Source organism: Microcaecilia unicolor, chromosome 9 (genome assembly GCF_901765095.1).
Source record: "Microcaecilia unicolor chromosome 9, aMicUni1.1, whole genome shotgun sequence".
Taxonomy (NCBI): domain Eukaryota; kingdom Metazoa; phylum Chordata; class Amphibia; order Gymnophiona; family Siphonopidae; genus Microcaecilia; species Microcaecilia unicolor.
Window position 1 is genome coordinate 158,145,369 of NC_044039.1, and position 27,562 is coordinate 158,172,930.

Here is a 27,562-nt window from a genome sequence, read left to right on the forward strand (position 1 = left end):
AGCTGGACCTCAAACTGCTGGAATTTGGGAGACCAGTGAGAAAGGAGATCATCTTGGAAGGGACTTACATGCACTCTTGTCCATGAACCACCTCCAACACAGCTGCCATGGAGCCTAGAAGCTGCAAATAGTCCCAGGCTCTCAGGACCTACTATGCATAAACCGTTCTGCTCTGGATGAGGAGCTTGCATACTCTCTCCCTAAATGAGGAAGACTGTCACTACCCTGGTATCAAAGTAGCTCCCCAGAAACTTGAGAACCTGCGAGAGAACAAGGTGGCTCTTGGTATAATTCACCACCCAACTGAAATGTTCCTGCAGACCAATCACCCTGGACGTGGCTGCTTGGCCTGGATGAGCCAATCAACCAGCTGTGGACCACCAAGGTTACAGATGCAGTAATTTTTTTTAAATGGATATGCACTAATGGCAACATTAGTGCATGGCCATTAACACTAATTTTTATGGCTGCGGTAAAAATGACCTTAGCACATGGGAAAAACATGTATAAGGGCACACGTAGGTCACTTTTTGCTGCAGCTTAGTAAAAGGAATCCTTAAAGAGGCACTTACTAACGTGTTAAGGGAATAATACATGTCCCCCCCCCCCCCCCCCCAAAAAAAATACATTAAAGTGGCAAAATCATGTGTTATTTGTCCTTAATGTACATCTTTTTTTTAGTACAATGCAAGAGCATGCAATCATCAAGCAAAATGAATAATGCAGCTTGCATTTGACCTTGCAAGCTACATTACTCATGGAAAGATTAATGCCCTGCTTGTCCATGGAGAACCCCTCTTAATGAGAAACGTTTCAGAGTTTAAATTGCTGAAAATTCACATCATGCCATGCTGTCCAGTTTCTACCTGTTGATGGACCCCAACATTCCAGGGCTGATATGTTCACACTGAGGTGTATTTGTCAAAGGGAAGATGACTGATGAAGGTGTAGTTGGGACTGTTTGTTCAATCTGGAAGACATCATCCTCATGACTTCCTTGAAAGACTGGCAGCTACAAAGATGCATTGAAAATCTGCTGTAAGTAACATTTTGTAGTTGAAATCATCCTATCTCTCCATCCTTACATTCAGTTTTCTGGATTGCTTATGAGTTTTATCTATTACTCTAACTCAATCCATCTCACTTCCATAATATTCCATATGTATTACTGGATTTGGCTTATCCCTACCATTCATAAAACTCAGTCCTGTCTCTAAAGCAGCTTCTTCTTGACTGCCTATGAAGTGTCAGGAATTTGTTGCAAATGTTCTTTCAAATTATTAAAATATTCCTACTCTTAGGAGTCAATCCTTGAAAAAGAGATATTTTGAGTTCCCCGTGTCTCTCTTGTATGATTCCCAGATCCTGTAAAGTGCCTTACAAAATTCTTCATGCTCTTCTATATTTTTCACATTCTGCTCTCTAACAAAATACAATTCAAAATGAATTAAAGTGTCTTTCATTGATCTACACAACATACTCTACATTTTCAACATGAAAACAAATGACAGAAATGATCAAAAAGTAATTAAGAAAAAAATAAAAGTGAAACTCTTGATTATGTGGGAAGCTTTTTTTTTTTTTTTTTTTTTGGGGTGGGGGGGGGGTGGGGTGGGGTCGGGCCTTGATGTTTGTATATTCAGAGCACTTCTCTGGATATTGAAATAAAATTTACCTTCCCCCCCATAACTTGCTGTTTCAGCTCTGGCTTGCAGGCTGCAATCGTGAAATAACCTAAAATATCGACAGGCTCCCACACTTCCCTTATCAGACTGGGTCCAGTCATGTTTACATATCAAAGTGTGACAACTTGGGCAGTCATGGGAGGGGAAATTGGGAAGTGGGACTTTTTTGCAACAGGATGCAGGTGGTGCTGGGAGGAGTCTGTAGAATATTATAGAAGTTTGCTTAAGAGAGGAGAGGAAAAACAGCATGTGAAAGGGAACTGTATTCATGTATTTCTGCTGATATGCTTATGTAAACGGTCGTGACCTAAGACATGACATTATACAAGCAGTTTACTGACTCTATTATATGTTTTCAAGAAACAACAAAAAAAAGGACTATATTCATTTAGGTGAAGTCTATTTTATGAGAATATTATTCTGCTTAGGCCTATACTTTACATATTACTTTATAATATTGATTCCCTATGAAAAAATAATATAATCTTTATAGAAGCTGGAAAGATCTTTCTTTGTCAGGCAGTTTGTTAGTCACAGAGGTCAGATGGGGGTGAAGATAGAATGACTGTCACTCAGGAGGTGTAACTGCTATTCTAGGAATTTGGGGTACAAACTGATAATTGATAGAAGTCAGATACATAGGATTAGGAAAGTAGGTGATTGGTTAGTGGGAGGTGCTAAAATGATAATTACTTTCCAGATTATTGTATAACAGGTATTAAGACAAAGTATAAAAATGAGGGAAATTTATGTAGGATTGGCTGCCTGATTTCTATGGCAGGGAGCTGGCATGGACCAAGGGAAGTCTATCTTATATTTCTTTTTCTGTATTTCAGACTTGCTTGAGCTGCTAGGTACTTGTTTCCAGAATAAACTTTTCTTTTATTTCCGTTCTGAGTATGTATTATTTTGTTTTATTAGTGTAAGAAACAAAAATCCAAGAGTGTGGGTGTCCTGGCAGTAATCAGTTGGGATTTAGCTAAGGTAGGTGCAGACCCCAAAAATTAGACAACTCTTTATGTTTGTCAAACTCAAATTAGCTTGGTTTCTAAAAACAGCCGGCGCCTCGCTCGACGGTACCGGTGGCACAAGCACCCCCGGTACCGGAGGGGTAGGGCGCAACAGCTCTCCCAGGTTCTCTGGGAGAACGGCCCGGAGACTCTCGTTCAGAGCGGCTGTAGAAAAAGGCATGGAAGCCGATGCAGGCGTCGATGTCAGAGTCTGTTCCGGGTGTGGAGGCTGTTCCGGGCTGTCCAAAGGGGAGCACATCGACACCTCTTGAACAGAGGGCGAGCGGTCCTCTCGGTGCCGATGCCTACTGGGTGCCGACTCCCTCGGCGACCCAGAGCTCTCGGTGCCGACACGGGAAGGGGACCGGTGACGATGCTTCTTCGACTTCTTGGAACGAAGCATGTCACCGGAGCTTCCCGGCACCGACGAGGAGGACGTAGAATCCAGCCGTCGCTTCCTCGGGGCCGAGACCGAAGGAGGTCGGTCTCGGGGGGGCTGTACCGCAGGAGCCCTCGGGATGGGGGGAGACCCACCCGAGGGCTCACCGCCACCTGCAGGGGAATGGACAGCCCTCACCTGCACTCCAGACGAAGCACCACCGTCCGACGACATCAGCTGACGAGGAGGTCTCGATACCACCGATGCCGACGCAGCCTTCCGATGTCGCCCCGATGCAGAGGGCCGATGCCTCGATGCACTCGATGCAATCGGGGGCGAAGATGAAGGTCCAGGCGCCGACGACGTCGAAGCAGTCGATACTCCCGATGCCGACGAAGAGCCCGAGAACAAAATGTTCCACTGGGCTAACCTCGCTACCTGAGTCCGCTTTTGTAAAAGGGAACACAGACTACAGGCCTGAGGGCGGTGCCCAGCCCCCAGACACTGAAGACACGACGCGTGCCTGTCAGTGAGCGAGATTACCCGGGCGCACTGGGTGCACTTCTTGAAGCCGCTGGAAGACTTCGATGTCATGGGCGGAAAAATCGCGCCGGCGAGATCAAAACTCGAAATGGCGAAAATGGCACCGCAAAAATAGGGGGAAGAAAAACTTCGACCGAGGCCTAAATAGGGCCTACCCCGACGACGAAAGAAAACTTACCGGGGCAAAGACTGGAAGTACGGGAAGGGAGAAAACCATAAAGGTCTCCTTCCGACACCTTTTTTTTTTTTTTTTTAGAACGAAGTCGATAAACGACGCGCGAGGTCAACTTTGGGGCGCGAACGGCGAAACACGACCGTACCGAGCGCAGACAAAAGAAGACTGGCCGGCACGAGCCGGTTCGGGCGGGAAGACGGCCGCGCATGCGCGGTGCACATCGGCGCGCGAGGACTAGCAAAGGACTTTGCTAGAAAGTGTTCCGATTGGAGGGGCTGCCGTGGACGTCACCCATCAGTGAGAACAAGCAGCCTGCTTGTCCTCGGAGAAAAAACATAACACAATGTTATGTTATTCAAAGGGACATATTTGGAGAAGACACTGGAGAAATTAGATCTTACCTGATAATTTTGTACATTTTTTTTCATTTATTCAAAGTTTAACAAACATTCAAGTATAAACTTGATTACAGAAAGCACTTCAAAAGCAACTTCACAAGGAAAATAAACAACAAAGAAATTCTACATAAGAGTGTAATAAACCAAATTTCAAGCAAAAAATGGGGGCAACAGAAAAAACTTCCATTATCAAGAAAATCTTCCTGAACAGGCATCAGCAGATAACCATTCAAGAGACAACAACTGATATCGCATCAGTTACTGAGGATATAATAATAGGAACCAACGGAGTCCTTGCTTCTAGAAATTTCTTTAGGTGAATCGGGCCCATACATACAGAATTCTTAGACTCAATCTTTACACTTGCAGGGATATTGAAGAAAAAAAATGTTTATTCCAGGGTCAAAACTTGGTCTGTCAAATTAAGAACTCCCATTGGCTCTCCTTCACTCGTCACTGTTAAAGGGTGATTCACTTCACCCATATAGCACACCCTATTTGCAGGTATATTTATTGCATTTGTATCCCACATTTTCTCACCTATTCAAAATCTCCTTTACATATTTCTTCAATATATTCATAGATAATCACAAAGGCAATTTTGAAAAGTTAAAAAAAATGGAGGTTCAATTGCCTTTCAAAATTCTCTAATGCCCCCAATTTCCCTATAACCATTATATTGGCTTTAAACATTCCTCCCTTGGTAGCTTTCAAATCTTGAACAGATTGTTCCAGCTCTAAGTCTCTGATCTTGCCCAGGCAAAGACTGATCTTGCACATATACTTGAGTTTGAAGTATTTTCTAAACCCTTGTCAATTTTAGTATGCAAAGAATTCTCCATAGCTCTAATTGCAGCCCAAACTTCTTTCAATTTAATTGAGTCACATACCTCTCCCAAATATTCAAAGCTTCCAGGACCAGTTTTTACGTCACTGGATTTATCCAGTAATTCAACTTTTGGCAAGCTCTCCTGCCGTTCCTTTCCTCATCGAGAAAGACTCATAGAGGTGTGGGGGAGGGGGGTAACACCAGCTCCAGTCACCCCATTACCCAGGGAACCTATTGTAGCCCCTCTGGCAGCTCCTAGTTCCTCCTATAGCTCAAAATTGTCTAGTCTTCCAGGTCAGGGAGGCCTCTCTATCAGGCCGGGAATCAGTAAGATCTCTAATGGTTCAGGAAAAGGTCCATCTTCACTCAGCTCCCGATTCTTCCAGCCCAAACTATAAGGATCATGCTAACCTTTCCTTTGCGCTTAGCCATGTTGGACTCAAAAGCATGTACAACTTTCAACCAGAGTGCTCTGCACCACATCCTGCTCCATAGGCCATCTTGCCCCTCCCCCTTGCCTGATAATTATCTTTCCTTTAGTCCTTCACATTATTCTAGAACTTGGGGATTAGTTATGTCCATCGACCAGCAAGTGGAGATTGAAAATATAGAACTTGTGCTGTACTGTATAAGCCCTATGAGGCACTCCAGCCATTCAGTATTTAGATAATTAAACTATGCAGAAACCAAGACACAAACCCAACAACCTTTAATTGACAACAAGAAATTCAACCACAGCTGTTAAAGAACAAGAAGAGCCTATTCCCAAAGAAAGGTTCTGTAGAGTGAGTGCACCAGAGCGGTGAAGAAAAAGCAGTAGTGAATTACCAGTAAATCTTATGTCTTCCAGGTGGGCTTCTGAAGTACTGTGAACTTGCAAGGACTCAGGGAAAGAAAATTATCAGGTAAGACCTAATTTCTCCTTCCCACTATTCCAGAACTTGTGGGAGAGGTTGACGGCAGCCATTTGCAAGGGCCCACAACATGAAGCTGGATCGAGGGGGTATTGCTCCTGCCTCAATGACCCCCAAGGACTTCAGGTAGACCCAGAGGGGCTATCTAGATATCTTAGGGGGGGAGGGGAGGAGCTTTAGGTATTGCAGGCTGGGGAGAGGGGGTAGGAGGGAGAGGAGCCCTTTGGAAGGCTGAGAAGGGGATCAGGGGAGAAGAGGTTTCTGGGCCAACAATAGTTATGTTTTTTCACATACTCCTCACCCTGCTGGTCGCGGGGGCGGTGTTGGATTACTTCTCTCTCCCTCCTCCAGATTCCAACCCCTTCTTCCACCTCAATCTGATTTTCCTCCTTTGAGGTCCACTCTATCCGTCTTTTCTCTCCTCTGCCTCTTCGAATAGCAGTCATTTATCGTCCCCCTGATAAGTCCCTTTCATCCTTTCTCAGTGACTTTGATGCTTGGCTTGCCTTCTTCCATGATCCTTCCTCCCCCTCTCTCATCCTTGGGGACTTTAATATTCCTGCTAATGATCCTTCTAACTCTTATATTTCCAAGTTACTCGCTTTAACATCCTCCTTTAATCTCCAACTATGCTCCACCTCCCCCACTCATCAAAATGGTCACTGTCTTGATCTTATCCTCCAACTGTTCACCCTCTAGTTTCCTTGCCTCTGATCTTCCCCTCTCTGATCACCATCTTATAACTTTCACACTTAAACCTCCTCCCTCCCAGTCCCGTCCTATCTTATCTAATTTATCTAGGAATCTTCACGATATTGACCCTTCATCTCTATCCTCCCATGTTTCAAACCTCCTCTCTACTGTGGCACCATCCACGTCTGTCAACGAGGCTGTTTCTTCTTACAACAATATTCTATCCTCTGCCTTAGACACTTTTGCATCTTTGATGACCCGCCCTATAAAGCGTACAAAACCCCAACCTTGGCTGACTTCTAATATCCGCTACCTACGTTCCTGTACCCGCTCCGCCGAACGCCTCTGGTGGAAGTCTCGGGCCCTTGCTGATTTCTTACACTTTAAGTTCATGCTGACCTCCTTCCAATCTGCTCTTTTACGCGCCAAACAGATTATATCCAACTGACACTCTCTTGGCTCTAACCCGCGACTTCTCTTCACTACATTGAACTCTCTCCTCAAGGTGCCCCCTCCTCCTACTCCCCCTTCATTATTTCCTCAGACCCTTGCTGAATTCTTTCACGACAAGGTTCAAAAGATAAACCTTGAATTCTCTACCTCGCCACCTCTCCCTCCACTAGTCCGTTCCCTTCTCTCTCCTTCCCCTCAGTCCTTTTCCTCCTTTCCTGAAGTTACTATTGAGGAAACTACACTTCTCCTTTCTTCCTCAAAATGTACCACCTGTTCCTCTGATCCCATTCCCACCCATCTTCTTAATGCTATCTCTCCTGCTCTTATTCCTTTTATCTGTCACATTCTCAACCTCTCACTTTCCACTGCGACTGTTCCTGCTGCCTTTAAACATGCTGTGGTCACACCTCTCCTTAAGAAGCCTTCACTTGACCGTACTAGTCCCTCTAATTACTGACCCATCTCCCTCCTCCCTTTTCTCTCCAAATTACTTGAGCGTGCTGTTCACCACCGCTGCCTTGATTTTCTCTCCTCACATGCTATTCTTGACCCATTACAATCTGGTTTTCGCCCTCTCCACTCAACCGAAACTGCACTCACTAAAGTCTCCAATGACCTATTACTGGCTAAATCCAGAGGTCTCTATTCCATCCTCATTCTTCTTGATCTTTCCGCCGCTTTTGACACTGTCGATCACAGCATACTCCTCGACACCCTGTCCTCACTTGGATTCCAGGGCTCTGTCCTTTCCTGTTCTCTTCCTATCTCTCCCTCCGCACCTTCAGTGTTCACTCGGGTGGATCCTCTTCTACTTCTATCCCTCTGCCTGTCAGCTGTTGAACAAAAGTATGAAAGATTTGTTGAATAAAAGCATGAAAGATGGGGTGGAAAGCTCCATGATTACAACAAGCTGTTTTAACACTAAACCAAATCTCCTGAGGCATGAGAAATTTGACGGACATTAAACATTAGCCAAAGGCAGGCTCCAGAAAGTCTGTGGGCAATAAGGGGGAGTAGTAAGTGAAAGCAGATGTTCTGCACATGATTAACAGTTTGTGGTATTCAGAGACTTGCACAGGAATGTTGTATGAGAGAATTGGTCAGATGCCAAAGAAGAACGATATAAAAACAGATTGGAACAAAGAGGTAGCGAGCATTTTGAATTTTTCTTTGTCTGTATATAGCATCCTGATTTCTTTGCTTTACATTGCTTTGTTTTGATCATTCATTCTGGCTTGTATATTGCTTATCAAGAAATGCTTCCTGCAATAGCCCATTGAGCTATTCAGAACAATTGTAAATAAACTGTTTATATTAAATATGAAATTCGTCTGGCGTTCTCTACAAAAGTGGCGGCATCCTTTTATACAAAAGTGGCGAGCCAGCCAGGAGTAGGCCGCACACGGAAAAGAGAAGGCGAGACGAAGGACAAATTAAGTGTTTGTTGTTAATGAAGTTTTTTACAGGATTGAAAGCAAAGCAAGCGTTGTTTAAACCTGATGATTTCTGTGCTCCACTGATGTGGGATTGATCAAACTATTGAAGTGGACATACGGGTGACTCCTGAGCTTGCTAAAAAGAGAAATAAGAAGACGCGTGAGTAAGCTTACACTGTGGCCTTATTACTGGTATATTTGTTTAGCTTTGTAGTTTTCTTTTTTGTATATTTTCTTTGTTTAAGTGCATTAGTATATTTTTGTAGGTTGTGGCTCTATAGGAGAAATTGTAATAGTCAGAATAAAATGAAAGGGAAAGGGGCAGATAAGAAAGAAAAGCCTCCTGTATATGCTATGTATTTAGATTTAGATAGTTCAAAAAAATGCTCCCCTTAGCAGCATGTCATAGAATTATTCCCATTAGAAAAAAAACAGATTGAAAAAATACATGACAAATGGGTCAAATATGATGCAAAAGATTCTGTTTTGAGCTGGTCTCAGGATGGATCGTTTGATCGTCCAAAATTATTATCTCTCCTGAGCTACTTACAAGAAAATAAAAATAAAACTAGGCAGAAGAAAAGCTTAGAGAAGCATCTTACAATTTGGAATTTATTTTCTTTAGCAGCAGACCTTTTTCATGCTGATGTAGATAGGATACAAAAAGAGGCAGAAAGAAATAATCCCCTGTCATATGAATCTAGCAGGGACACGTTGTGCCCCATAAGGGCGACTGATAAAATGAAGGAATCAAAGTCAAGCGCCTGTGCCATGCGCTGGGTATTCGGCTCTTGATGACCCCCCAGTGATTCAGAAAGTGAAAAGGGAGGGGATAATGAGGACAGTGATGGGGGACTGGGGAACAGAAAAAGGAAAAAAAACGGGTGAGACAGAAAGAAAAAGGAAAATCTAGTGCAGAATCAGGCACTTACCCTGATTTGAAAACTTTAATTACATCAGAACAATATGACCTGGCAACACAATTTGAAATTGAGGGATGACTGCGGATGTACTCCGAGCCTCCCATGACCATGTCAACCCCAACTCATAAGCGAACAAAAACTATGCCAACATCTTTAACCCCAGGGCCCCCCAGGCCAATTTTTCGAGGCACGCATGTGGCTGCAGAGCTTATGAGACTGAATAATACTAGATATGGTGAGGAATGGTGGGGGGCTACTAGACACTTGTTAGATGTAAAACGGCTCCCTTGCCGTGCGATGAAATGGTCCTAGTACACATGAGGACATTCAGGAATTATTAGAGGTTGTCAACAAAAATTGCCTGGGTATAGGGACTGGAACATTTGTAAAAGAGGGATTGGAATTCTGGGATAATTGGTTCCACCAAATAAAACGTGATTTGGAAGAGGAAGGTAAACAGGAGATTTGCAGCGCTTTAGATAGTAGTGCTTTACACATGCCAGTTATGACGCGCTTAGACGCAGCTGGCAATCGAATACAACAGTACAAACCATACACCCCCGTAGATGTTACAACTTTAGTTGCAAAAATTCCCAGTATAGTGAAAGGAGCTCGTATGTGGTTAGATGGGATAGAACAGGCAACTGCAGGGACTCAATTGACTATTGGAGATTTTAAAGCCCTGTGTGCAGCGTCAGGTATTAGTATTTCTCAACTGGCAGTGCAGTGTGGATATCAGCGCCTGCCATCACATACTGTGGATGGGGATGTATATGCAGGGAATAGTAAGGCTGCTCTTTCTGCAGCTCTGCATGTGATGTATCCAACCCCGATTGATTTTTCAGCCATAACAGCAAATAAATGGGACCCTAAAACTGATTTTTCGGCACATTTGACAAAATGTATAAATTTGTATAAGGCTCAAACAGGGCAAGATGCAGATGTGGATCATAATGTAGCAGTATTTTTACACCTATTTATGTCACACTGCCTGATAATATGCGTAAAAATTTAGACGCTGTCATTGCCCTGTCCTCAAAGCCTGGCCAGAATAAGAGAGACATTGATGCATTTTAGTAATGTGCATCGTAAACTGATAGAGATCCCACAGAAAGAACAGGCTAAATTAACTTCTAAGTTAATGACTATGCAGTTAAAGGATTTGGAAAACAAGGAACAGGATAGAAACAACAAACAGGAAACAATGGTGATGCCCTCTGCCTCACCTCCACAGGTCATTTACTATGTACAACCGGGATATAGCCGGCCGTACCAACCAAGGGGACGAGGCATGGTTAGAGGCAGGGGTAGAGGTCGAGGGATGCAAGGATCAGGACCATCACCTAATAGAAGGGCGCATGTACAATGTTGGGGCTGTAATCAATTTGGTCACTATGCTTCAGAATGTTATCAGAATGCAGGAATGCCCCAAGTACAAATGCAGACGCAGCAAGGATTGATGCCACAAGTAGTAGGGATGCCTGCGAGTGCCCCGCAGACTGCAATACAGCAGCCGGCGACGCAATCACAGGGACCAGGGGCTGCAGTACAGAGACAGGGTACTGTAAATGCTTTTCCAACTTGGCAGAATATTCCAGACCAATGCTATTGACTGGAAGCAAACCCGTGTCAGGAAGAGGGAATGATTTTCAGGTTAGACACAAGGGAGCCCTTTATTACATTGACAATTGGCAAATATGGAACTCCTGTGAGATTTTTGATAGATACAGGGGCGAGTACCTCTGTGTTATGTGCAAAACCACTGGGAGTTAAGCTTTCAAATCAGTATAGAACAACAGTGGGATTTACGGGGATAGAACAAAGAAAAAGGCTAACAGAACCGACTCTGGTGCGATTGGAATGCCAACCGCACGGTTCAAGGGAGGCTGTGGTACCCTTCTTAGTGGCACCTGATTGCCCAGTAAATTTGTGTGGTAGAGACTTATTGTCTCAATTAGGATTGTGTTTAGATTTTGGAAATAAAGAAATACCAAGTTTGCTCACCATGGTTCAACAGTTGAATAATGAAAATAAAGTAAGGGTTATGGAAGAATTACCGCAACATATTTGGAGTACAAGTGAGTCACCATATGGACTAGCCGTAAATGCAAAACCCCATAAGATAGAATTAATAGAAGGGGCAAAGGGGCCGAAGCAAGACCCTTACCCCATACGACCTAAATTAGTATCCAAAACCTTGGAACACATTGATAAATTATTGAAATGTGGTATTATTGAACCTTCAGTATCCCCGTACAATACCCCATTGTTTTCCCGGTCCCAAAAGGAGAAAACAATGTAAGGATAGTACCATGATTTAAGAGAGCTAAATGAGGTTACAAAAAATCAATTTCCGATTTGTGCAAATCCTGCTACTCTTTGCATACCCAGAATATATATGCATATAACACTGTTATTGACTTGTCTAATGCATTCTTTTCAATACCTCTTCATCCAGAGTCTAGGGATTTGACGTCATTTATAGTACAGAATGAGGCATACAGGTGGACTAGGATGCCTCAAGGCTTTACTGATAGTCCATCGGTATTCTCAAAACAACTAATGATGGATTTAAAGGATTTCAGGAGTCAATTGCCTGACACAGTGTCATTGTTTGTCTATGTAGATGATATTCTACTGTCTGCTGAGACTGAAACAGAATGTCTAGAATGGACTAGAAAATTATTTTTGTTATTAGGAGAGTTAGGATATAAATGTAACAAGGAAAAATGTGTTATAGCTCAGTCTACTGTCACCTTTTTAGGACAAAATGTTTCAGCAGAACATAAGGTCATTATACCGGAGGTTATATCTATTTTAAATGAGACTCCGGTACCGCAAACAGTTACCCAGTTACGTGCTGTTTTGGGAATGTTAAATTACTGCAGACAATGGATACCAAATTATACACAAAAAGTAATGAGACTTTATAAACATTTGAAACTGCCCGCAGCCACACCAAAGAATACATTAATTGTATTGGAAGAGCAGGATAAGATAATATTGGCTAAGATTGTGAGGGATTTGTTATCCCCAGGACCGTTAGCAGTAATAGATATCCAATCACCTGTGCATCTATGGGTAAAAGACATGGGAAATAGTTGGGCAGCTATGATTAATCAAAATAATGAAGTAAATGCACCAGTAGCTTTTTTGTCAGGCTCTTTTAATCATGTGGAAAAGGGAATGAAAGAAATACCAAAGTTACTGACAGCTATAGTGGCTGCAGTAGGCAAGTGGAGAGCACAAATGCCTTTTGTTCCTATTGTAATACATACCAACCACATGATTAAAACGCTGTTGAGCCCTAGCCAGACGGCATTGACAGCCACTAGATTTGGAAAATATCAAGCAGTACTTTTAGGACAAGATATAAGAATAATACCATTAACTAAAGAACAGAGAAATAAGATAGATCTGCTTTTTCCTGTCGATCAAAAGGGTGAGATCGATACTATAGAAATCCCTACATTTCATTGTCTTACTTTTGAACCCTTATCTGATGGGTTAATATGGTTTACAGATGGAGCTTGTGAAAGGACTGTTGCAGGCTTTGCCTGCGTGCAGGTAGATGAGAATCTAAGAAAGATAATGCAAGTACAATATAAAACCCCTCCTAATCATACTGCACAGCATGCTGAACTTTTATCCGTTATTACGGCCTTACAACACACTGATATGACTCAAAATGTCACTATATATACTGATAGTGGTTACGTTGCAAGTTCACTACAGTATCATATATTAAAATGGCAGCGTAGGGGGATGATAACCAGTGCAGGTAAAAATCTACAACATTACACATATTGGAAATTGCTGTTTGAAATTTTGGCAAGAAGGGAACGTGAAGGTAGAAAAACTGCAGTTGTGTGGACCCCGGCCCACACTGAAAGGCCAACCTTTAAGGCACTAGGTAATGCAATGGCTGATGCAGCAGCAACGGAGGTGGTTAAGCAAAGTGAAAAGATTTTGTATAATACTAGACAGACACAGGAAGGGCCACTTACGAATGTAGATAAGATTGAAATGTGGCAGCCAGAGGGACAGGAAAGTGAAAAATGGTTGAAGAGAGGATGTATGAAATTGGGAAGTGAATGGTTTAATGAGGAAGAAGGATTACCTTGCATGCCAATGAGCCAGGCGATTAAGGTATTGGCTGAGTGGCATGCAACCATGCATTGGAATAAGGAAACAATGAGACAACAGTTTGAACAAAGGTTTTGGACCTTGAAAATTGATAACTTGATTCAACAGGTTGTGCAGAATTGCATGGTATATAATATTAACATACCTAAACGAGGTCCTAAAATATCACCTGGGACACTTCCAATACCAGAAGGCCCAGCAAAAGAATGGTATATGGATTTCACTGATATGATTGTTCCAGTGCAGGGAAAAAGGTATTTGTTAGTTTGGGTGGATGCTTTTTCAAGGTGGATAGAAGCATTTCCATGTAAAAGGGAGACAGCACATGAAGTGGTACAATGCCTGGTAACTCATATTATGCCAAGACATGGGTGTCCGTCTAGAATAATTTCTGATAACGGGACACATTTTAATAACAGTGTTTTGAAAGAAATGGAAACGATTATGGGTTTAACACACAGAAAAGTATCAGTGTATCGCCCCACCTCCAATGGTTTGGTGGAGCGCTACAATGGTATTTTAAAAACTAAATTGAGAGTATTACTGAAGGCTTTAAACAAGGAAACAGCAGGTAAACCATATACCTGGCTTGATTTGTTACCATTAGCTTTGATGGTTATAAGGGCCCAACCTAATGGGCGTACTAAATTGACCCCATTCCAAATTCAGACAGGACGTCATTTCTTCCCGATGCAGACAGCAAGTACTGATAATACAACTCAGTACTGGCAAAAGCTACAACCGATGTTGAACCTGACAAGTGATATGATCCGAACAAATGTAGCATCACAGGCAGGGACTACTAATGATGTTTGTGCTTTTAAAGTAGGTGATTTAGTACTACGAAAGAACTTTACACATAAAACATGGAAGGATCCTGTGTATGTAGGACCTTTTGCTATCACGGCCCTTACTCAGACTGCTGCCCGTCTGGAAGGTCATACTTCTTGGATACATTTATCAGATATTCGACGAACTAATAATATTGAAGTGGACAAAGAATAAACATGATGGTATTGGACTGTTGTTTATTAATCTCAGCAGAGTGGACAATGAGCACATATGAGGATAGACTTGTTACAGCGGCCAAGATGTTGAATTTGACTAATTGTATCATATGTGCCCACATCCTTGTCCTTGCCAGCTATGATGTATGGGACTACAATGATAAAATTGAGTGGGCACCATGACTGTGATCCCAATAATACCTATGTAAGGGATGATGAAAACCTTCATTGGACAAATGAGACTATTTATAAGCAAGCCTTGCTTATGGACAAGTGCCCACAGACATCATGTTGGTGTCTGATTAATAGTATGACAACTGAACACATTCCCCCGATAAAGTGCACTTACATGCAGAATGTTGTAACAACTGATTCAATGAATGTTATGCTTTTAATTTGTGTAATTTTTAATGCCACATCAGCTAATGAAAAGTAAGAATGAATGACAGTGTATTCCCCTGTGATGAAGCTCACTGTCCTATAAATTATATACCTCAAGAGATATAAATTTTGTACCCTAGTACAATTGAATCTGTTTAATGCTGTGTAACATGTGTATTAGCATGTTTGCAAAGATGTGCCAGGATGCTTTTAAAATAACAATGATAACTGAAATCAAGAATAAATAGAACTTTAATATGTCAGCCAAAAATATTGAAAAAGCGTGCAGAAACTGAATGCCACAAACAAAGGGGGGAGGAAATTTAGAAGGGAGGTAAGGAAACAGACTGGAGCTAAAACAGATGTTTGAGTCCTGGAATACCAGGCCTCAAAAGGGAGGATTTGTTGAACAAAAGTATGAAAGATTTGTTGAATAAAAGCATGAAAGATGGGGTGGAAAGCTCCATGATTACAACAAGCTGTTTTAACACTAAACCAAATCTCCTGAGGCATGAGAAATTTGACGGACATTAAACATTAGCCAAAGGCAGGCTCCAGAAAGTCTGTGGGCAATAAGGGGGAGTAGTAAGTGAAAGCAGATGTTCTGCACATGATTAACAGTTTGTGGTATTCAGAGACTTGCACAGGAATGTTGTATGAGAGAATTGGTCAGATGCCAAAGAAGAACGATATAAAAACAGATTGGAACAAAGAGGTAGCGAGCATTTTGAATTTTTCTTTGTCTGTATATAGCATCCTGATTTCTTTGCTTTACATTGCTTTGTTTTGATCATTCATTCTGGCTTGTATATTGCTTATCAAGAAATGCTTCCTGCAATAGCCCATTGAGCTATTCAGAACAATTGTAAATAAACTGTTTATATTAAATATGAAATTCGTCTGGCGTTCTCTACAAAAGTGGCGGCATCCTTTTATACACAGCGTACTGCAGGGTTCTGTTCTTGGTCCCCTCCTCTTTTCTATCTACACTTCTTCCCTCGGTTCATTAATCTCATCCCATGGCTTTTTCTACCATCTCTATGCTGATGACTCCCAAATCTACCTATCTACCCCTGATATCTCACCTTGCATCCAAACCAAAGTATCAGCGTGCTTGTCTGACATTGCTGTCTGGATGTCTCAACGCCACCTGAAATTAAACATGACCAAAACCGAGCTTCTCATTTTTCCCCCCAAACCCACCTCCCTGCTCCCCTCGTTTTCTATTTCTGTTGATGGCTCTCTCATTCTCCCTGTCTCTTCAGCTCATAACCTTGGGGTCATCTTTGACTCCTCTCTCTCCTTCTCTACTCATATCCAGCAGATCGCCAAGACCTGTCGTTTCTTTCTTTATAACATCCGTAAAATCTGCCCATTTCTTTCTGAAGACTCTACCAGAATCCTCATCCACACCCTTGTCACCTCTCGTTTAGACTACTGCAATCTGCTTCTTGCTGGCCTCCCACTTAGTCACCTCTCCCCTCTCCAGTTGGTTCAAAACTCTGCTGCCCGTCTCGTCTTCCGCCAGGGTCGCTTTACTCATACTACCCCTCTCCTCAGGTCGCTTCACTGGCTCCCTATCCATTTTCGCATCCTGTTTAAACTTCTTCTACAAACCTATAAATGTATTCACTCTGCTGCTCCCCAGTATCTCTCCACACTCATCCTTCCCTACTCCCCTTCCTGTGCACTCCAATCCATGGATAAATCCTTCTTATCTGTTCCTTTCTCCACTACTGCCAATTCCAGACTTCGCTCCTTCTGTCTCGCTGCACCCTACGCCTGGAATAAACTTCCTGAGCCCCTACGTCTTGCCCCATCCTTGACCAACTTTAAATCTAGATTGAGAGCCCACCTCTTTAACATTGCTTTTGACTTGAAACCTCTCGCTTCTACCTACCCTCCTCTTTCCTCTACACATTAATTGATTTGCTTGCTTTATTATTTTTTGTCTATGAGATTGTAAGCTCTTTGAGCAGGGACTGTCTTTCTTCTATGTTCGTGCAGCGCTGCGTACGCTTTGTAGTGCTATATAAATGCTGAATAGTAGTAGTAGTAGTAGGGTCCTGACTGATATTCAGTGCCAGGACCCCACAAGCTAAGCGGTTGATGGCACAAAATATTGCCAGCAGCCGCATAACTCCAGGCTCCTTCCCTGAGTTGACCACTTTTTTTTGGCAGTGGTAAGAGGCAATATTCAGTGTTGCTGAATATCAGGGGATAGACTGTGTCAGGCAATTTAAATTGCTTTGAATATCAGCTGGAGAGAGTATATCTGACTTCCGAAACTCCTTGGCAGCCTCCAAGCTTCTGATGAAAATTCTTCTCACATCCAAAAGCCATAAGGAATACTGACTCTCACAGTCCTCTCTCCAAAATGAAGGAACTTATGACTGTTTAACATGGAAAGAAGAGATTAACTTTGGAAGAAAAGATGGTACTGGCCAAAGACAGACTCCAGCCTCCATAAAACGGAGAAAGGGATCCTGGCATGAAACAGCCTAACGCTCTGAAACACACCTCGCTGAGGTAATAAGCCACCAAAAAGAAGCCTTTAAGTGTAAGGTCTTTTAACAAAGCCTTCCTTTGAGGCTTGAATGGGGCCTTCTGGAGGTTCCACTCTGGACAAACTGGAAAGATGAAGGCCGAAAGCAACTCTCAGTTTTCAAAAACCAGACAACATTTGGACATGCTGACAAAGATGAATGCTGCAGAAGACCTCTGAAACATGCCAAAACAGCAATCTGAACTTTCAGGGAACCATTTCTGCAGATCAGACTGAAGAAAAATCAAGATGTTAGCCACCAATGAGGACAAAGGAGAGATATCCTTCTCCACATATCAACTTTCAAATGTCCTCCACACCCTGGCACATGCAACAGAAGCAGAGCACGCTTACAAGCTTGTAGCAAGGTAGAAATGACTGAGTCCAAATACCCCTTGCACCTTAATTTTGACTTTTCAATGGCCAAGCCATAACACCAAACAGGGAGAGACCCTGCATGAACACTGGGCTTTGGTGCAGCAATCCCTGATTCTGAGCGAATCTGAGTGGCCATTAAGTAGCCAAATCAAATTGATGTACTAAGGTCTCCTTGGTCAGTGTGGGGGCCACTAGGATCACCTGACCTTGATGCAATGCTATTTTTCTGGGAACTCAACCCACGATGGACCTGGCCAGACTTTGAAGAGAGCTTCAAGACTTTGAGAGTCCAACATCTTCTGATAGCTAAACAATCTGGCCACTATAGTATTCCTCTTGGTGGCCATCAGGACCAGGAGTAGAGTACCCCAGTGGTACACGATTAGTTGGAATGCAACCTCAGACAACTTCAATTCTCTCGGGTCCAGTGAAATCCTGCTGAAAAAATCCGCCTGCACATTCAGACCACATGCAATATGAGTTGCAGAGGAGTTGCTTCCCCACCCAGTGAAACAACATGTTGGCTTTTACTGCCAGTTGAGCACTGTGGGTTCCCTTTTGCTTGTTGACATAGGTCAATGCTGTGGCACTGTCGGAGAACATCCTGATTGCAGAACCGGCCCAAAGGACAGCATAGGCCCTCGAGGCCTTTCAAATAGCCCTGAGTTCCCGAAGATTTATAGACCACACTGCTTCCATCTTTGACCATGTTTCCCTGTGCCAGATGAAACTGGTAATGTGCCCCCTAGCCGGAGAGTTAGGCATTTATGGTGACTATCTCCCAGGGAGTGACTGAAAACTAAATGCCCCTGTTCAAATTCCCTGCTGCAAGCCACCACACTGCATGCTCTGTCTGGCCACCAGTGGTGCCCACACCAATCAGAAGGTGCAATTCTGGGAAACTGGGGATAAGCGGAAGAGAAGAGACTCTTGGAAAGGTCATAAGTACATAAGTAATGCCATACTGGGAAAAGACCAAGGGTCCATCGAGCCCAGCATCTTGTCCACGACAGCGGCCAATCCAGGCCAAGGGCACCTGGCAAGCTTCCCAAACGTACAAACATTCTATACATGTTATTCCTGGGATTTTGGATTTTTCCAAGTCCGTTTAGTAGCGGTTTATGGACTTGTCCTTTAGGAAACCGTCCAACCCCTTTTTAAACTTCTGCTAAGCTAACCGCCTTCACCACATTTTCCGGCAATGAATTCCAGAGTTTAATTACACGTTGGGTGAAGAAAAATTTTCTCCGATTTGTTTTAAATTTACTACACTGTAGTTTAATCGCATGCCCCCTAGTCCTAGTATTTTTGGAAAGCGTGAACAGACGCTTCACATCCACCTGTTCCACTCCACTCATTATTTTATACACCTCTATCATGTCTCCCCTCAGCCGTCTCTTCTCCAAGCTGAATAGCCCTAGCCTCCTTAGTCTTTCTTCATAGGGAAGTCGTCCCATCCCCGCTATCATTTTAGTCGCCCTTCGCTGCACCTTTTCCAATTCTACTATATCTTTCTTGAGATACGGCGACCAGAATTGAACACACTACTCAAGGTGCAGTCGCACCATGGAGCGATACAAATGCATTATAACATCCTCACACCTGTTTTCCATACCTTTCCTAATAATACCCAACATTCTATTCGCTTTCCTAGCCGCAGCAGCACACTGAGCAGAAGGTTTCAGCGTGTTATCGACGACACCCAGATCCCTTTCTTGGTCCGTAACTCCTAACGTGGAACCTTGCATGACGTAGCTATAATTCGGGTTCTTTTTTCTCACATGCATCACCTTGCACTTGCTCACATTAAACGTCATCTGCCATTTAGCCGCCCAGTCTCCCAGTCTCGTAAGGTCCTCTTGTAATTTTTCACAATCCTGTTGCGAGTTAACGACTTTGAATAACTTTGTGTCATCAGCAAATTTAATTACCTCGCTAGTTACTCCCATCTCTAAATCATTTATAAATATATTAAAAAGCAGCGGTCCTAGCACAGACCCCTGAGGAACCCCACTAACTACCCTTCTCCATTGTGAATACTGCCCATTTAACCCCACTCTCTGTTTCCTATCCTTCAACCAGTTTTTAATCCACAATAGGACATTTCCTCCTATCCCATGACCCTCCAATTTCCTCTGTAGCCTTTCATGAGGTACCTTGTCAAACGCCTTTTGAAAATCCAGATACACAATATCAACCGGCTCCCCTTTGTCCACATGTTTGTTTACTCCTTCAAAGAATTGAAGTAAATTGGTCAGGCAAGATTTCCCCACACAAAAGCCGTGCTGACTCGGTCTCAGTAATCCATGTCCTCGGATGTGCTCTGTAATTTTGTTTTTAATAATAGCCTCTACCATTTTCCCCGGCACCGACGTCAGACTCACCGGTCTATAATTTCCCGGATCTCCCATGGAGCCTTTTTTAAAAATGGGCGTTACATTGGCCACCCTCCAATCTTCCGGTACCACGCTCGATTTTAAGGATAAGTTGCATATCACTAGCAGTAGCTCCGCAAGCTCATTTTTCAGTTCTATCAGTACTCTAGGATGAATACTATCCGGTCCAGGAGATTTGCTACTCTTCAGTTTGCCGAACTGCCCCATTACGTCCTCCAGATTTACCGTGAAGTCAGTAAGTTTCTCCGACTCGTCCGCTTGAAATACCATTTCCGATACCGGTATCCCACCCAAATCTTCCTCGGTGAAGACCGAAGCAAAGAATTCATTCGGTCTCTCCGCTACATCTTTGTCTTCCTTGATCGCCCCTTTTACCCCTCGGTCATCCAGCGGCCCAACCGATTCTTTTGCCGGCTTCCTGCTTTTAATATACCGAAAAAGTTTTTACTATGTTTTTTTGCCTCTAATGCTATCTTTTTTTCGTAATCCCTCTTGGCCTTCTTTATCTGCACCTTGCATTTGCTTTGACACTCCTTATGCTGCTTCTTGTTATTTTCAGACGGTTCCTTCTTCCATTTTCTGAAGGCATTTCTTTTAGCCCTAATAGCTTCCTTCACCTCACTTTTCAACCAGGCCGGCTGTCTTTTGGAGTTCCGTCTTTCTTTTCTAATTCGCGGAATATGTATGGCCTGGGCCTCCAGGATGGTATTTTTGAACAGCGTCCACGCCTGTTGTACAGTTTTTACTCTCTCAGTTGCCCCCCTAAGTTTTTTTTTTACCGTTCTTCTCATTTTATCATAGTCTCCTTTTTTAAAATTAAACGCTAACGTATTTGGCTTTCTGTGTACAGTTACTTCAAGGTCGATATCAAAACTGATCATATTATGGTCACTGTTATCAAGCGGCCCCAGTACCACATACGTGATTTCCAGGGAGCCATCTCTAGTGCAAGCGCATTTGTTATGGAGCCTAGAACTTGAATATAGTCCCTAACCTGGGAACTGCACTACCAAAAAAGAAATTGAATCTGGGGCATTAGCTTCAGCTGCCTGCATTCAATGAAGAAGATCTTTTCCTGCTTTGTGTCAAAGAGTACTGTCTGATCCTTTGGGACTAAAGGAAGGAAAATTATCAGGTAATTAACATTTTTCCTTTCATTATGTCCCAAGGATTACTCCAGACAAATGGGAAGTACAAAAGCAATCCTTAAGAGTAGAGGGACTGTGATATCCCTGGAGCGAGAACCATGGCCACGAAGGAGCATCTGCTCGAGTAGACATATCCAAACAATAATGCTTAACAAGGGAATGAGAAGACAACATCACTGACAGATAGATCTCACTTTTTTGGGTCCAAGTCCCAAAAAAGTGCCCCAACTGACCAGATGACCCTTACTCCCCCAGTGGTCACTAGCCCCCTCCCACACACACAAAAAAAAAATCAGACATTTTTTTGCCAGCCTGTATGCCAGCCTCAAATGTCATACCCAACTCCCTCAGATAACAAAAGAGGTCCAAAAAATTCCACAAAAGTCCAACACAGAAAAGAAACAAGTGGAAAAACAACTTCAAGGGATCAATCCAAGACAAGAGATAAGATGCTCCAAAAAAAACTTTATTGTGGACCCAACACGGTCCGTGTTTCGGTTTTTGAAAAAACCTTCATCAGGGATCTATAACATAACAACAAAAATATAAAATAACAAAACACATATATAATTAAATGAAAGAAAGATATAAACAAATTAAATCACATGTATTACAATCAATTTTAAAAAACACATGATATTAAAAAGGTTAAAAATATTAATCATTCCTAATATAAATCAAATATTCTCACATAGAATCTGATATATTAACAAAATCTTATTATCATACCATCAGACAAGCGACCAAGTGGGTAAAAAGCAAATCAACTCTATATAATTTAATTGACATTATAGAAATTTATCTACAATAAAACCCAGTGAATCAATACATAATTGTGTATGATATGTAGCATAACAAATAACTTTAAATAAAAGAACAAATATTGTTTTAAATGGGTAACAGAAAATTTCTTAATCCATACATATAAATAAGGATATGATTAAATATCGAATAAAAATAGAATTAAAATTAAAATTAAACATACCAATCAGTAGTTGCACAGAAGATATACTGACAGACAATGGAGCTCATAAAATGTGGTCTCTATTAAAATTTTGTAAATGAGAAACATAGTTAAATATTACAAAAAGGTTAAATAAATTATATCAAAACGTTTACCGACCAATATCATAAATGTCCAAATAGTTATTGCTCAAGAACTTACTAAATATTGAAATTTATCACAGTAATATCAAAATGATGGACATAACAAAAGGAAATTTTTTAAAAAATTTAAAAGCGTTATATTTAAATGGAAGATTCATGATTAAAAATAAGTTATAGATCTTACATCTATATAGTATCATAAGAGAGAAGTTAAATGAAAATTTAAGAACAATTTCTAGAAAGCTTTATTTATGTATCCAAATGTCTATAAAAATGCATATAAATAATTTTCAATATTATTATCACAAATTTTATCCAAAGTCTAACCGTCAAAAGAAAAACACGATAAAAACCAGCTGTCAAGAAGGGAAAGGAAGGTATATACATTGTAAATGAACGATAAAAGAGGGCTACATCTAAACATGAGTAGTGTTATATCTTATAATCCAAGATAAACTAGCGTATAGGGTATAAATAAATGTATAAATATATATATATACACATATGCGCACATCCTTAACAATAGGAGCGCCTAAGATACTAACAAAAGATACTAACAAAAAATAAGATGGTCAAATTAATCAAAAAATATTGAAAAACATATGTATATATTACTGGTGCTATGTCAAACTTTCATGAAGCTCTAGTGAAGATGTTGAAAACAAAGGCGTCAAGGTACACCAAATAGTAATGTATATACTATAGATCAGCATATATATATTGAAAACAAAGGCGCCAAACTACACTAAATACTAATGTATATAAGTCTCTAACGAAAAAACTCTGAAAGTACTAACAAAAAGGTGGTAGCGCATTTGATAATCAAATTAGTCGAATGGTATTAAAAATCATATATATGTATTGCTGATACTATGTCAAATAATCGTGAGGGTATATGAAAACTATAAACCCAAGGTGCCCCTAATGCTACTATGTATAATATAACTGAGTATATATATGTATATGCCTAACAGGAAAAAACCGCTGAAGGGGCTAATAAAACTAAATGACTGAATAAAAATAAACTAAAATTATATCGGTAATGTCTTGTCAGGCAATCGTAATAAGCTACATAAAATCAAAAGAGAAGGAGAACTACCTTACCTTGAATATATAGAAGAGTGTAGCCTAGTACCAACGTATTCAGTATAAAATAATATCGAAAAAATGGCGCCAAAATACAAGTGACCTAAATAACGCTGTGGTGAGTCGTGGATTCCGTTGATAGGACACATCGAATTTCAAAATAAAGATAGACACCTCTACTGGCTAATGGAATGCAAGTGACAGTTACATCGACTAATCAGTAAAGTGAATCAAATTACTAAATAATAGAAATGTCACACGGTAGTTTAAAAGACCAATTGACTGAAAATAATATAATTATTAAAAGTTGTCAAAAGGATAGTGACCAAGTATTTAATATAGAGATATTTTAAAAAAACATTATTTAAAAAGCATTAGATCCCGGATCTAATGAACAGCAATAGATGAAGTCTACTAACGAATAGGATGTGGATAACAGTTATATCAACCAATTGTAATAGAAACTAGTGAATAAAATTAATAGACATACTGTGACCTAATAATGTCAACCAATTATATAGGGAACATTAGGGAAAGAACTTAAAGGTCATCAAAGTTAAGACACCCGATTTGCTGATACTGATCAAACTTCAAACGGCAACAAAGTACTTAATGTCTATTCCGAAGTTAGCGATAAATGGAATAATGAAATAAAATAATATGGTAACCCAATGTTTGCTCAGATATTTAGTAAACCGATACTCAAACAATGAGTTGAACAGAAATATAAATATATAAATATGAATATCGAAAAAAGATCTTTTTTCGATATTCATATTTATATATTTATATTTATATTTCTGTTCAACTCATTGTTTGAGTATCGGTTTACTAAATATCTGAGCAAACATTGGGTTACCATATTATTTTATTTCATTATTCCATTTATCGCTAACTTCGGAATAGACAATTACTTTGTTGCCGTTTGAAGTTTGATCAGTATCAGCAAATCGGGTGTCTTAACTTTGATGAGCCTAAGAAATAAGATGGGGGAGTTGGAATATATTGCACTAAATGAAAAATTAGATATAATAGGCATCTCTGAGACCTGGTGGAAGGAGGATAACCAGTGGGACACTGTCATACCGGGGTACAAATTATATCGTAGTGATAGGGTGAATCGGATTGGTGGAGGGGTAGCATTGTATATTAACGAGAGCCTTGAATCAAATAGATTGAAAATTCTGCAGGAAACAAAACACTGTGGATTGAAATTCCATGTGCAAAGGGGAAAAGGATAGTGATAGGAGTGTACTACCGTCCGCCTGGCCAGGACGAACAGACGGATGCGGAAATGTTAAAGGAAATCAGGGACGCAAACAAACTGGGCAACACAATAATAATGGGGGATTTCAATTACCCGCATATAGACTGGGTTAATGTAACATCTGTACACGCAAGGGACATAAGATTTCTTGATGAAATCAAGGACAGCTTCATGGAACAGCTAGTTCAGGAGCCGACAAGAGAAGGAAAAATACTAGACTTAGTCCTTAGTGGTGCTCATGATCTAGTGCAGGGGGTAACGATACGAGGGCCGCTTGATAACAGTGATCATAATATGATCGGTTTTGATATTGGCATTGAAGGAAGTGAAACTAGGAAATCAAGTACGCTAGCGTTTAACTATAGAAAAGGTGATTACGACAAAATGAGAAAAATGGTGAAAAAAAGACTGAAAGGAGCAGCTCGCAGAGTAAAAAACTTGCATCAGGCGTGGATGCTGTTTAAAAACACCATCCTGGAGGTTCAGGACAAATATATTCCACGTATTAGAAAAAAGGGAAAAAAGACTAAACGTCAGCCGGCGTGGCTAAACAGTAAGATAAAGGAAATCATTAGAGCCAAAAAACAATCCTTCAGAAAGTGGAGAAGAGAACCAACTGAAAGTAACAGGATAGATCATAAGGAATGCCAAGCCAAATGCAAAGCGGAGATAAGGAGGGCAAAAAAGGACTTTGAGAAGAAGTTAGCGTTGGAAGCAAAAATACATAGTAAAAATTTTTTTAGATACATTAAAAGCAGGAAACCGGCCAAAGAGTCGGTTGGGCCGCTGGACAAAAATGGTGTTAAAGGGGCGATCAAGGAGGACAAAGCCGTAGCGGAGAAATTAAATGAATTCTTTGCTTCGGTCTTCACCGAGGAGGATTTGGGGGGGACACCGGTGCCGGAAAGAATATTTGAAGCGGGGGAGTCGGAGAAACTAAACAAATTCTCTGTAACCTTGGAGGATGTAATGGGTCAGTTCAGCAAGCTGAAGAGTAGTAAATCACCGGGACCTGATGGTATTCATCCCAGAGTATTAATAGAACTAAAAAATGAACTTGCGGAGCTACTGTTAGAAATATGCAATCTGTCCCTAAAATCGAGTGTAGTACCGGAAGACTGGAGGGTAGCCAATGTTACTCCGATTTTTAAGAAGGGTTCCAGAGGAGATCCGGGAAATTATAGACCGGTGAGTCTGACGTCAGTGCCGGGCAAGATGGTGGAGGCTATTATTAAGAATAAAATTGCAGAGCATATACAAAAACATGGACTGATGAGACAAAGTCAGCACGGATTTAGTGAAGGGAAGTCTTGCCTCACCAATCTAATGCATTTTTTTGAGGGGGTAAGCAAACATGTGGACAATGGGGAGCCGGTTGATATTGTATATCTGGATTTTCAGAAGGCGTTTGACAAAGTGCCGCACGAAAGACTCCTGAAGAAATTGCAGAGTCATGGAATCGGAGGTAGGGTATTATTATGGATTAAGAACTGGTTGAAAGATAGGAAGCAGAGAGTAGGATTGCGTGGCCAGTATTCTCAGTGGAGGAGGGTAGTTAGTGGGGTCCCGCAGGGGTCTGTGCTGGGTCCGTTGCTTTTTAATGTATTTATAAATGACCTAGAGATGGGAATAACTAGTGAGGTAATTAAATTCGCCGATGACACAAAATAATTCAGGGTCGTCAAGTCGCAGGAGGAATGTGAACGATTACAGGAGGACCTTGCGAGACTGGGAGAATGGGCGTGCAAGTGGCAGATGAAGTTCAATGTTGACAAGTGCAAAGTGATGCATGTGGGTAAGAGGAACCCGAATTATAGCTACGTCTTGCAAGGTTCCGCGTTAGGAGTTACGGATCAAGAAAGGGATCTGGGTGTCGTCGTCGATGATACGCTGAAACCTTCTGCTCAGTGTGCTGCTGCGGCTAGGAAAGCGAATAGAATGTTGGGTGTTATTAGGAAGGGTATGGAGTCCAGGTGTGCGGATGTTATAATGCCGTTGTATCGCTCCATGGTGCGACCGCACCTGGAGTATTGTGTTCAGTACTGGTCTCCGTATCTCAAAAAAGATATAGTAGAATTGGAAAAGGTACAGCGAAGGGCGACGAAAATGATAGTGGGGATGGGACGACTTTCCTATGAAGAGAGGCTGAGAAGGCTAGGGCTTTTCAGCTTGGAGAAGAGACGGCTGAGGGGAGATATGATAGAAGTGTATAAAATAATGAGTGGAATGGATCGGGTGGATGTGAAGCGACTGTTCACGCTATCCAAAAATACTAGGACTAGAGGGCATGAGTTGAAGCTACAGTGTGGTAAATTTAAAACGAATCGGAGAAAATTTTTCTTCACACGTGTAATTAGACTCTGGAATTCATTGCCGGAGAACGTGGTACGGGCGGTTAGCTTGACGGAGTTTAAAAAGGGGTTAGATAGATTCCTAAAGGACAAGTCCATAGACCGCTATTAAATGGACTTGGAAAAATTCCGCATTTTTAGGTATAACTTGTCTGGAATGTTTTTACGTTTGGGGAGCGTGCCAGGTGCCCTTGACCTGGATTGGCCACTGTCGGTGACAGGATGCTGGGCTAGATGGACCTTTGGTCTTTCCCAGTATGGCACTACTTATGTACTTATTAGATCCGGGATCTAATGCTTTTTAAATAATGT

At 41.6% G+C, this 27,562-nt stretch overlaps 1 protein-coding gene across 1 annotated transcript in view; it reads right to left on the reverse strand.

Moving 5' to 3' along the window:
* Window positions 1-27,562, reverse strand: part of MIS18BP1 (MIS18 binding protein 1) — a 328,661-nt gene that overhangs the window by 45,739 nt on the left and 255,360 nt on the right. The window contains exon 15 of the mRNA XM_030214962.1: window positions 867-1,012. Within this exon, the coding sequence (XP_030070822.1) occupies window positions 867-1,012 (146 nt within the window). The remainder of the gene's footprint in view (window positions 1-866; window positions 1,013-27,562) is intronic.